Source organism: Polyodon spathula, chromosome 13 (assembly GCF_017654505.1).
Source record: "Polyodon spathula isolate WHYD16114869_AA chromosome 13, ASM1765450v1, whole genome shotgun sequence".
In the NCBI taxonomy this organism is placed as follows: Eukaryota; Metazoa; Chordata; class Actinopteri; order Acipenseriformes; family Polyodontidae; genus Polyodon; species Polyodon spathula.
The window spans coordinates 156121-168555 of NC_054546.1; the positions used below are offsets into that span (position 1 = coordinate 156121).

At 43.7% G+C, this 12435-nt stretch overlaps 3 protein-coding genes across 6 annotated transcripts in view; 2 read left to right on the plus strand and 1 right to left on the minus strand.

Annotated features, from left to right (window-relative positions):
- Nucleotides 1-8474, minus strand: part of LOC121325822 (armadillo-like helical domain-containing protein 3) — a 28522-nt gene extending 20048 nt beyond the window's left edge. Inside the window, exons 1-13 of one of the 4 annotated variants that reach the window (XM_041268907.1) lie at nucleotides 8402-8473; nucleotides 7205-7316; nucleotides 6324-6380; nucleotides 5647-5793; nucleotides 4874-4981; nucleotides 4535-4627; nucleotides 4158-4232; nucleotides 3292-3378; nucleotides 2633-2689; nucleotides 2496-2539; nucleotides 1882-1942; nucleotides 1244-1290; nucleotides 149-224 (exon numbers count right to left, since the gene is read on the minus strand). In XM_041268907.1, the coding sequence (XP_041124841.1) occupies nucleotides 149-224; nucleotides 1244-1290; nucleotides 1882-1942; nucleotides 2496-2539; nucleotides 2633-2689; nucleotides 3292-3378; nucleotides 4158-4232; nucleotides 4535-4627; nucleotides 4874-4981; nucleotides 5647-5793; nucleotides 6324-6380; nucleotides 7205-7306 (954 nt within the window). In that variant the 5' untranslated portion in view covers nucleotides 7307-7316; nucleotides 8402-8473. Of the gene's footprint in view, nucleotides 1-148; nucleotides 225-1243; nucleotides 1291-1881; nucleotides 1943-2495; nucleotides 2540-2632; nucleotides 2690-3291; nucleotides 3379-4157; nucleotides 4233-4534; nucleotides 4628-4873; nucleotides 4982-5646; nucleotides 5794-6323; nucleotides 6381-7204; nucleotides 7317-8343 lie in introns of all 4 variants that reach the window. The other 3 variants (XM_041268906.1, XM_041268909.1, XM_041268908.1) reach the window with 3 other exon arrangements.
- Nucleotides 8475-9322: 848 nt separating this feature from the next.
- On the plus strand, nucleotides 9323-10249 carry LOC121325614 (Hermansky-Pudlak syndrome 6 protein-like). Its single transcript, XM_041268424.1, has one exon. The coding sequence runs from the start codon at nucleotides 9323-9325 to the stop codon at nucleotides 10247-10249; it is 927 nt and encodes a 308-aa protein (XP_041124358.1).
- Nucleotides 10250-10327: 78 nt separating this feature from the next.
- On the plus strand, nucleotides 10328-11863 carry LOC121325613 (Hermansky-Pudlak syndrome 6 protein-like). The gene has a single exon (XM_041268423.1). It carries the CDS (start codon nucleotides 10328-10330, stop codon nucleotides 11861-11863), a length of 1536 nt encoding a protein of 511 aa, XP_041124357.1.
- Nucleotides 11864-12435: the final 572 nt, after the last annotated feature.

Below are 12435 nucleotides of genomic sequence, written 5' to 3' on the forward strand. Positions count from 1 at the left end.
TAAAAATGTGTAACGATGCACAGTACATCATTCTATTACTGCTAACGGCAACAATAACAGCACAAACCCACACTTCACACTTCCATCAAATATCAAGCACAGTACAGTATTTTACAGGTCAAACAGCAGCGCTTTTAACAAACCCTACCTGCGCAAGGACAGTGATAAAGTTTCTGTTTAAATGGACTGCTTCGTATAAGGCCAAAAGAATCGCTTCATTGGTCCTGTGAAAAAAGGAAAATACATTGGCTTCTAATGTTCAGGACAGACCCGCCAAGATGCAGCATCTTACTTTCAGGTAGGTCTTGTCCCCATTCCCCATTGTGAAAGCAAATGTAACTACTTGTGGTACTGTATTAGAATTCAGAGGCAAAACTAGAAGGAACCAAGGTCTGGATTCATTCAAAATGATGGCAGTGCCATAACCATTACCAGCGACAGCAATGGCAATACTACTATCTTAATATTCACTCAGACCCAAGTCAAGGTTTCTAGAGCTTTAACACACAACAAGCGTTTCAAGGTTGGAGGATGGATCTGAATTCATTAAACAAGTTGTCACACTGGGGTTTACAATCCTAGAAAGTGGACTGAACTTCTGTTCTGCTGATCTCAGACAGTGCCCATGCAAAGCTTAACTGCGAAGCCCTAGCTGGGTTGCTTAGCTTCAGAAATGCAATTACAGGAGATCCCGATTCATGGCTCTATGGTTGTAGGCAAGGAGTGCTAGGTTGCTAAGCACGTCTCTTTAGAGATATAGAAAGTGTGCATACAGGATCCAGAGGGGTCCTGTGGGCACAATGTTATTCTTGATTACAGCTGTCCTGCTCATCAAGTAAATGTCGAGATAAAAAGCTTTAAAGTGCAGCAAGGTGAAATCAACTGGAAACTGAATGAAACAAGATAGATTATACTGTGCTTTCATTTTAGATAAGCAAAGAATTCAGTCATAAGCTCTTGAGTTTTCATTTTGTCAAATAAAATGGGAATCTTATGTAACCAGACGCACAGTCAATTTCACTTCAATGGGGTAAGCTTATGAAATCCAATAATACCATTGATGACTTCACAGATTACATTAAAATGTAATATATACGGTCTTAGCTTCTTATTTTTAATCTAGTGTACTCACAAGCCTCGACATCCTTGACTTGTGGATATGAAGATGTCCAATTATGGACCGCATTACAATGAAACACTAGGGTATGATCAGTAGAAAAACAATCTTGTCTGTTTTACTTACTGTACAGAGATCTTCTCCTCTGCATCTGCAATGAACATACTGCCCACCTGTGGATAAACAGAGGTACTGCACTTTGATACAAAATGTATTATTAAACATGAATAATTTCAAGAGTGCTGTTCTTAACAGGGAAGGCTCGACTGTCTTACTTGTTCCAAATATCTTTTGTCATTAGCTTTGAATCTTAAAAATAAATAAATAAAAACTCTATTTGGAAACAGACATGCCAGAGCTATGTTTAAATTAGAAGTCGCAAACTACTGAAATGTAGTTTTGTCACTGCACTTCAGCAGTCCCTGAACTCCTCTCATCCTTCCCGAGTCCCACCTCTGCTCTAGCAGTTTTGTCACTGCACCTCAGCAGTCCCTGAACTCCTCTCATCCCATCCTTCCTGAGTCCCACCTTTGCTCTATGTTAATAGCCCAGACCAAGACATCATGCATGTACTGAAAAACACCTCTACATACACAGTTCGATTGAGAACCAAGATGATAAATACATATAGCACAATCTGAATGATATTGAATGCAGGCTGAGGGTACACAGTTACACAAGCTAAAAGGCAGACAGCAAACAGAGGCTGCCAATGTGGAACTGGGAAGGTAAAAAGTATGAGGAGGACTTCAGATAACCCTTACCATGGTGGTGAGTGCGGAGAAAAAGCCCCCTTGGTTCTCCTCCTCTTTGTCTTTGTACTGCCTGTAAGGAGTGACCTCAGTTACCCTATCAGTACACAGCTCTCTACCACACTAACAACAGATTTACTGTGCACACAGGGCAGATATTACCAAGACAATGTCAAAACACACAGTGCGCACAGGGCAGATATTACCAAGACAATGTCAAAACACACAGTGCGCACAGGGCAGATATTACCAAGACAATGTCAAAACACACAGTGCGCACAGGGCAGATATTACCAAGACAATGTCAAAACACACAGTGCGCACAGGACCGATATTACCAAGACAATGTCAAAACACACTGTGCGCACAGGGCAGATATTACCAAGACAATGTCAAAACACACTGTGTGCACAGGACAGATATTACCTAGACAACGTCAAAACACACTGTGTGCACAGGGCAGATATTACCAAGACAATGTCAAAACACACTGTGTGCACAGGGCAGATATTACCAAGACAATGTCAAAACACACTGTGCGCACAGGACCGATATTACCAAGACAATGTCAAAACACACTGTGTGCACAGGGCAATACCTCCATGCAGTGCTGTGATGACACCTACCTGTTGTACTCTGAAAGGGCTTGTGAGATCACCAGCCCCTTTCCCTGCAAAGACAAAGAAAGTTCTGATTATCTATTTGTTTAGCATTCAAGAACACTGTGCAATACTGCTCAGAGAACACAGAGCAATTCACTTACATTTAGTGTGGTCTCATCGTCAACTATAGACAATTTTACTATGTACGGGTTTACAGACTGCAAAAAAAAAGTAAGAAATACATCAGTTAGTTAGGCTTTCTAACACAGTGATATCATCAACATGAACCCATAGCTTCTGCAAATCTCAATACCAGTTAAAGATAGTACTTTAGCCTTTTCAGCATTTAGTGTTTCTATGCACACGGATAGGTCACCAGTGTGCACTTCACGTCTAAACAGCACGTTTTTACCAACAGAAACAGAAGAAAAAGACACATGGACTGTTACATTCGATTTTCATAAAAAGCTCTACTTTATGTCAGTATTAAGCAAGCCTCTCATGCAACTCTAATACCACCTGCTTTTCTCAGCCACATCTTATAGAAACTCATGATTCAAATGGCCAAGCTAAACATCGCTCCAGGATCACCTGAATGTGTGTTTTAAAAGTGTTGTATTATGTGTATGCTGTTGTGATTTTAAAAACTGGTACATCAACCTTGAGGGATAAGATTTGCTTACGTTCATATAGTTGTGTAGCTATTTTTTTGTTTGTTTTAAAAATCACATCGATCTTTTTGGGATAAGATTTGCTTACGTTCATATAGTTGTGTAGCTGCTTCCCCACCACTAAAGACAGATGAAAAAGAAAAGCTTGCCTCGTATTTCCTGTAGTTAACCAGAAGAGCCAGGAGGACGACTGTGTCATAGCCATGCTGCCTTCTACTGGAAGAACTGGAGAGGATCTGCAAAGCAAGGCTGTGCAGTGAATCATGGGAACCTGGGTCCTGTAACTAGCAGTGTTGCATTCTACAAATCTGACCTTCCACATTGATCCCTGTGGTATAAAAATCCTAACAGTTACCAGATGACACTCAAAGGAATGTTTTAGTCTGTGAGATGTTCAAACACAAGCGCTAAACAGACCTGCACGCCCCATTCCCTCCACCAATAAACTGGTTATTAACATAAAGCTGTAGAAACACAGCGAAGTAGACTAACATTTTGGCAAAATGCTTTCTTCAGTGTAATGCAGCAAGTTACTGAAACCAGTTCATTTACACTGCAAGAGTCAGCAAAACTGCCCTCTGTCAAAGAACAGATGAAAGGAATGCTCTGCACAACGGCGTATAGAAAGGCTGCTGGCATAAGCACAAGAAACAGCATCACGACTGTATGAAAATATGGAAACCATTAGAAAGCTTTTTTTTTCCAAAAAGATTTTAGTAATGCTATGCATTAACTTAGTGAATCTGTAAAAGCCCTGCCATTTTAAATATGTAAACATTACTATACCAGTGTGTTCCAAGCTGTTCTAGTGTTTATTAGCACCCCCATTGCCCTGCTCTTTCATACACCCAACAGAATGTGTAACATTTCAGGGCTGCTCCTTCACAAAGCAAAATCAATCCAACAAATGGTGTGCAAGCTGCAAGTCACAAGCTTTCATAGAAACACACATCCATCCATCCATACAAGCCAACATGTAGCGCATGTGTGAGCAAGCCTCTCTCTTCCAGCTCACCTGCAGAATGGCCTCGAAGATGCTGTTGATCATGACGTACTCCAGGATTGTGTTCTGGCTGATGTTATCAGTCACCTGAAATGCAAGGCATTGTAAAGTCACGTCCCAGTGTGGCAGGGAGGGTCACACCACTGCAGCAGGGCTGCCTACTAATGGGAAACATCTACAATGGCTTGGAAGTGTATGCAAGCATGAATATGCTTTACTTTCCTAACATTACAGTACTGTGGGTTGAACAAAGAGACTGGGCTTAGCCCACATGAATACAATCAGCACTGACAGGCAGAGGTGCAGGTAGACCAAACGTCTCAACGCAGCAGGGTAAGGTGGCACGGGTTCTACCAAATGAATGAATGAACGACAGAATGAAACTTTACCGTCACTAAACAGAGAAGAAGCTTCAGACAGAGGCTTTTTAGGCTTTCTGATCCATCACCACACAGCAGTGTATCCAAACTCTCCATCAAGTCCTGAAATCACAGAATGTCGCAGTCAAACATACAAGGGCACAGTATTTTACACATTAACCTGAAGAAGAAAATAGCCTGAAGAAGAAAATCAGTACTATAAAGAGGACTCGGCTAGAAAACGTTTGAGAACCACTGGTCTATTTTCTCTTGGTCTAGTTTGATAAAAGGCAGCTTTCTCCTCCACGTCGCTTCCCTTCCTCCCCACCCATCAGATCCATTCCTCCCTTCTCCCTGCCCCACCCTCACCTTCATGCGCAGCTCTGCCTTGTCAAAGCCCATCAGCATGTTGATGATGTCAAAGCCGGATGTCGACTTATTCTTCTGGTGAACCCCTCGAAACAGGGCACATAGAGTCTGGAAAAAAGTGTGAAACACAGAAGTCAGTCACTGCCACGGAGCATCACTGAAGGATGTGAAATAACCTTTTAAAACAAATGTCTGTGTTAAGTTTCATTAATCTGGGGTTCAAGGACTCGTGGACACCCTGGTTTAATTGCCAACTGTACCTTTTCATTAGCATAACTTACATTTATAAATTAGATTCCCTCCCCCATTATGTCTGTGACAAAATTCTCATAACTTATGATGAAATACAATGTTATAACACTGCACCTTTTTTTTTTTTTTTTTTTTAATATCAACTTTAAAATGTCTTTCATGATACGAGGTTAACATCCCGTTTCAAAGAGAATGCATTAATTAGACCGCTACTGCTGTTGTATTAAATCCAAGACAGAGACAATTAGTAAGACGGGACTGCCTCACTAATGCATCACACAATAGTTTTGCAATTATTCCCAGAAGAGGTTTTTAATGTCATTTAGCAATTTCTCCAACCAGGTCAAGTAAGTAATGAAAGAACTGACTGGTTCAGTCCTGCAAAAGATCTAGCGTTCCCTCCCCAAGATCCAGATCCCATGCTGGATCCCATGTTGATCCCCCGCTGATCCCATGGACCCTGCAGGAATAACAAGGCACACTGCCCTGGCTTTGTTATCAGCCACTCCACTGGCCCTTACCTGCAAGGCATTTACAACTCTGATCTGGTGCTCCTCTCCCAGAGCCTGAATGCAATGCTGGAACAGGCTGTTGATGTTGTCTTTGATTTTCATCAGTTCATCTCCATCCAGAGATTCCAGCTTTCCCTCCAGGTACTCCAGATTCACCTGAAGAAAAGCAACACTTCATTACCAAATGACAAGCGCACAACAGGCACAATAACTAATGCTAAAAAACACGATTACAAGTCAAGCTGAGGAAAGCTTCTTTCGATTTTTGTTCTGAGCAAACGCTGCAGTGTAAGCAGACGACCATGCTGCTATTGTGCAATTCCTCACAGAACACAAAGAACCTTGATTTCACAGCAGAAGATATTATATGAGCAGCCCAGGGAGGAGGAAATGTGAACAATAATAGGCTTACTAACACCAGTGTGCTTTATACACCAACAAGCATTCAGACAGGCTAATAAATGCAGACCCAAATTCTGTTGCACATTTCACCCACTCAGATGCCTTTCTTGCTAAATATATTGGTATACATGAAAAGGATGGATTGCTAATGAAATGATTATAATGAGCAATCTATCCCATAAGTGCGTTGTACCCCAAGTGGTATTCATTTACAATTTGGGCAGCTTCAAATGCCAAGACTGGAGTGATTTAATCCAAGCTTTATAAAGAATGCGTTCTCTCACCTTCATCAGGAACAGCTCTTCCCAAAAGCGCGGGTTGTTTTTTGCAGGGTCTTCCCTCTGAAATGAGAAACAGAATGGATTTTGTTTCCTTTGCAGAATGCATTTTCAGGTTCTGGGTGGGGTTGGAAGAATAATCACATATTGTGATAGTTTTAGTTTCTTGATTATTTATTGTACTGAAGATGCATCATTAAAAATTGTATTATCTACAAAAACCATGTTTCTGACAGTCATCTAAAGGTAAAAAATGAGAAGCACAACTGCTGCACAGAAGAACGTGTGTGTGAGAGAAAACGTTGCAGTTAACAGGAGTGATGACCCTAGGCGTGGCCAGTTCAATAGGCAGCTACCCCCCTCCTAATAAAATATTACTCTTATAAAGATGGTGTGTGGCAAGATAAGCAAGATGAGCAACGTGAGAGTGAGAATACTGCCCTTACCACAAAGACCTCCTCATGCATCAGGACCACGTGAGAATGCTGCCCTTACCACAAAGACCTCCTCATGCATCAGGACCACGTGAGAATACTGCCCTTACCAGAAAGACCTCCTCATGCATCAAGACCACGTGAGAATGCTGCCCTTACCACAAAGACCTCCTCATGCATCAGGACCACGTGAGAATGCTGCCCTTACCACAAAGACCTCATCATACATCAAGACCACGTGAGAATGCTGCCCTTACCACAAAGACCTCCTCATGCATCAGGACCACGTGAGAATGCTGCCCTTACCACAAAGACCTCATCATACATCAAGACCACGTGAGAATACTGCCCTTACCACAAAGACCTCATCATACATCAATACCACGTGAGAATGCTGCCCTTACCACAAAGATCCTATCATACATCAGGACCATGTGAGAATGCTGCCCTTACCGCAAAGATCTCCTCATACATCAGGACCACCTTCTCCTTCAAAGGCTTCCTAGAGGCGGACGATTTCCGCAGCAAGCCTGCCTTCTTCTCCACCTGGGCCATGGTTTGGGGTCTGGGAACAGAAGTAACAAGTCAATAAGACATTGGGAGAACTAAGTTGAGGCACAGAAGTTTAAAGTTCTATACAGTTAAATGTCAGAGACAGACAAACTGTGCAAATACTGGTGCTCTACAGCAGAGGAACTGTGAAGACATGTCGGTTCAACCATCTGCATAAGACAAGCACACAAGAGCTTAAATGCCAGCAATCACATTGGCTGTGGGCAGCATGCCTTTAAAACTCAGAGCTGCAATGAAATTACCACAAAACGTTTCCCATAGTCTCTAAGCGACAGGCTGTAATTTGTGGCATCGTCAATCTCCTTCTTAAAAAAAGTGGTATATTCTTCGAAGGTTTTTTTTGTTTTGTTTTTAAATCCAATATTAACCAAAAGAAACCTGATTAAAACGCTGTTTTCTGTTATTTTTTTTGCAAAATAAGAATTTAATGATTATTACATTGACATCGTATCAGTAGTCAAAATTATATGTTTTTTTACTCTTTTTTTCGTGTCAGTAGCAAAATACAGTTGGCTTTAAGAAACAAACATCACATCCTGTGTGTGGCAACATAACACGCGGCCTGTACACGCCTCTGCAATCCCCGATGTTTCCTACTATTAAGTATGCGTGTTTCACAACCTTTGCTTCCTAGAACTCGCAGGCTCCAATCTCATCGACGTTTTGTTCTTTATTTATTTATTTATTTATGTATTTATGTATTTATTTATAATTAACGTTAACACATACATTTCAATTAAGTACTCGAATAATGTAATCTAACAGTGCATTTAATATAATTTGCTCCTTTTATCAACACATTTTAAATAAATAATACCGGTTTAATTTCGATTTACACAAAGAAAAAAAAAAAAGTGAAATCGTCCGAACTTCTATCAATAGCGAAAAACCTGCATGGAAATATAATTGGTTTGTGCTGACCTTAAAAAAATAACTGAATAATATGCCAAGATACTCGCACTTCCAATTAGACCAAGATGTGTTTGTGACAGGTTGCAAATGGAAAGCAATGAGTTTACCTGTTTCACTGCAGACCTGCGATATTGTCTGCTTGGCTTATGTGCGATTTCCTCTCACCTGTTTTCGTATATTTTCTTAAATAGCCATCCCCACTCACTTAAAAACACAGCACGCCTCGTCACTGTCGCAAGACCAACCCACCCGACATCACGTTATACATAAAGCCTACATGGTCCTAGTGCTGCAAGCTGAATTAACGGGTGCTGTGTTACAATTTTTATTGGAGAAATTGAAAAAGAAGAAGAAATGGAGGGATAAAAAAAAACATAACCGATATTTAACTCAATTAAAAAAAAAAAAAAAAAAAAAAAAAAGGCTTGACCAATTTAAAAGCCCATTTACTGTTTCACAGAAGAAGAAAAAACGTCAATTAAATCAATGTTACTATTAACACGTTTCTCAGTTGTGGTCGATATACACGAATGGGTGAACACGTATCAATTGAATTGTTAAAGCACAATACACAATACAAGTCGGGAGGAAATACCGAAAATCTGAAGCCCTGCTACAGCCCAGCATGGCAGTTCAGGGGAATAGAACATTGTCCCTTTAAATCCTCTCTGGACTGTTCAAAGTGCAGGATCAGCTGATTCACACCACCATATACTGTAGAGAGCCTCACGCAGCATCATACTTTAAGGACAGAAGCAAGTAAAGTAAAAGTTAAATAAAAACACGCAACCTCCCTAAATTGGAAAAACAGAAAAAACCCATCTCAGAATGAAATTGATGTCGGAAATGAACAAACTCGTGATGTCAGGATGGAACAGACACAGAGAGAAGTGGCTAGGTTGTGTGAGCAAGAAACGTGTTATTGCAGCAGTGACTGGGAGAGCAGGCGGACTCGAGGGTGTGGATTTAACACGGATGCTGGTTATGTGATATTCCTGTACTCGTAATTTACTTTCCTTTTCGTGTGGGGTATTTACACAACATTCGCTTCTTCCCACAGGCTCCCCAGCCAGACAGTAAGTGACGATGAAAGGATTCGCGTTGGAGCAGATAACAGATTTCACTGATTTTACCAGAGGCGGCGATTTGACAGAGTTTTTAAAGCAAACTGATAATGTGTTTAATATGAATAACTGTCGTTCTTATCCTGTCCGGGTCAGCCCAGATGCACAGCACATCCACGCCATTCTTCAAAAACCAAAGCGGGGTCTGGTGACTTTTGACAGGATCCAGAGAGTCGCTGTCGCTCAGAGCCCCAGCTATTTGGACACGGGCTCCGCCCTGTCGGTTCCGATAGTGGAGCTGTTATATTTAGACAGCGGCAGCAAAAACAGCTCGGCGCTGGTCGCGGTGATTCTTCAAAACGGTAAAGCGGAGTTTTGGAAATACTGGGAGAGAAAAGCTGGAAGGGATTTGTTGCAAACTTCAGACGTGTGCAACAGCTCCAGCGCTAAAGTGGTTTCAGTTTGCTCCAGCGCCAAGTTCATAATCTGGTGTGAAGAGAGAGCCGCTTCAGAAAGCGTTTCAGCTTTCCCCGCAGCGCGTAACAACTTCAGATACTGCATCTGCAAAAGAACTTACGAGCGCGAGGAGCGGGGTGTCCGCTTAGGGGGTGTTAAAATATCCTTACACAACAGCCCCTGTTACAGGGTCCTGGCATCGCGGGGAAATGTTTACCTGCTGCCAGACAATCAGGAGGCAGCCCCTGGCAACGGCTCCAAATTCTTCCTCACTTGGTCCCCTAAACAGGACAGGATGACTGTCAGCAGTGTGTGCAAAGGAGCACTGCTGAGCAAAACCCTGCACTCTACCAGAAGGGATTCTGATTACAAGACAATGATTTCAGAGTGCATTGGAATACTGGCTACAATCAGACCACCAGAAATCTGTTCCATTGCCCCTACCAGCTGCGGTGGGCTGCTCTTGGTTCTCAGCTCAGGCTACATTAGTTAATTGCAAAGTGATGGAGTTCTGCAGCAGATCTAAACCCTGGCATTAAGCTGCCCACAGGACTGTAGCAATCAGATCAGCATGCAGATCTACGGCAGTACCCTGGCTTGCATTGTGTACAGGACACTGTACCTGGTTGACACCAGCACTGGCAGGCTGCTGGAGAACATTGCACTGAAGACCAATGGCATGCTGTTTCTAAACTCCAGGCAAAAGAATGGCATCCACTTCCTTTCCAGTACAGGGATGTACTTGGTGAAGGAGTTGGGGGGGGACCCCACCAGCAAGCAGCTGGGCTGCTCCGACACCGCCAGACCAGATGCTGCCTTGGTGGAGGCAGTCTTCGAAGAAGCCTGCAGGTACTACCAGCGCCGGAGCCTGAGCAGCACACAGCTGACTGTGGAGAAACTGAAAAGCGGGGGCATGTTCCAGGCGCCCATCTCCCTGTCTTCCATTCTCGGGGTCTACATGAAAACCAAGAAAGACAGTGAGTTGCCGCAGGGGGAAGGAGGTTACTCCAAGCTGCTGGCATCGTTGGGCACGGAGCTAGAGAGCTTGATGGCCTTGGAGCAGCTCAAGGCATCGGTGGTCAGCGCCTCTGATAGAAAGCTGAGCGTCTCTAGTGAAACTCTGGTGGGGCAAGAGGTGAACCGCCTGTTCTTCTCAGACCTGGACAGAGACAATCTGCTGTACCTGAACGTCATTTTTAAAACCTTCCCCCGAGAGTCTTGGCAAGCCCTGCAGGCTAGTTTGCGACTCGGGTCCAATGGAGAGGGCTTCCTAACGGCCAAGGCAGCCCCAGAGGTCTGGAAGATGGTCCTGAGCCCCGTGCAGGGAGCCCCGGCCCCTCTCTCCAGCAGCCAGCAGCAGACCCCCTCTAACGGAGCAGTGCCTGTCTTTGAGCTCATCTGCCACTCCCTTTTCACCTTCCAGCCCAAGTGGCTGTACAGATTTGTTGAGCTGGCGCAGCAGCAAGCAGGGGTCTCTTCCTGGAACTATGGGGGCAAGGAGAGCCCGGAGAGCGTCCCCTTATACAAGCGGGCCCTGCGTGTGCTGCCGAGGGAGGGGCAGGCGCAGGAGTTGCAGGTGGAGCTCTTGCTCTGCAGCCAGAGACCGAACGCTGTCATGCAGGCCATGCTCATCCTGCTGGAGCTCCGGCGCTGGGAGAGGTTGGCCGAAGTGGCCCAGCGCTTCTCTCAACAGAGCCCCCTGCTCAACAAGGAGATCTTCACCACCCTTCTCTGTGAGGTCTCACAGCACTGGGATGTGGACCCTTACCTGGACCTACTTTGGACCTTGTGTCCCAAGGACATGACTGTCACCAGCAGAAGTGAGCCCGGACCATTCAGAACCGACAGGAACCAGATGACCATCGGGATGCTGAAGCCGCTGTTGAACAAAGTGCTGCAAAGAGAGACCAAGCTGAGCCAAAGGTATCTGGACATCCACCAGTCCCCTTCCTTTCCCCCTCCCACTCCTCCGAGGCAGTCTCACACTGTGCCCAGGTCAGTCACAGAGCCCGCCATGCCCACTCTCTCTGCGCCGAGTATCTCATCTAGTGTGAACAACACCAGCGTGGATAAAAGCTGTTCCAGTCCCCGTCATGAGAATAAATAGCAGCTCTGCACACATTCTCACCTCCGGGGACTAATGACGAAGAAATCAACAAGCGAAGAAAAAAACAACCGAAATCACCAAAGAGATTTAAAACCTTGCTGGAATATGTGTTCGAGTGCAAAGATAAAATATAGAAGAAAAGTTAGGATACATATTCTCTTAACCAAAGTTTTTTATTAAAAGGTCATTCTTTGTTGTCAAAGCTTAAGGCCAATGGACTGGCTTTTGTTTTCAGTTCTAAATATGCAGCCAAAGCAGTTTTACAGTCAAGGCTGTGGTTTTTCAGAGTGGTGCAGATGTATTATATATCTGCCTGGATATTACCCTGCAGCCTGCTGTAGAAATGGGATTTGTGTGCTGCTGACTAAACAGATGCATTGCAAACTGTAGAATGAGTGCCGTGACAAAGTTAAAATGCCACTAAAGCAGCACTAGCAAAGGGCATGGAACAAAGTGAGTATATCATGTAGCGCACTGTAGATACCATTCCTGCTCTTGGTGGCTGAACAAAATGCAATGCAGCCATTCGATTTAATTTCTTATCTCAAGTTTGAGCTTCCTTTTAAAGGTAA

Coding starts and splice junctions, on each gene's coding strand:
- LOC121325614 (XM_041268424.1), top strand. CDS start 9,323: ATGAAAGGATTCGCGTTGGAGCAGATAACAGATTTCACTGATTTTACC.
- LOC121325613 (XM_041268423.1), top strand. CDS start 10,328: ATGCAGATCTACGGCAGTACCCTGGCTTGCATTGTGTACAGGACACTG.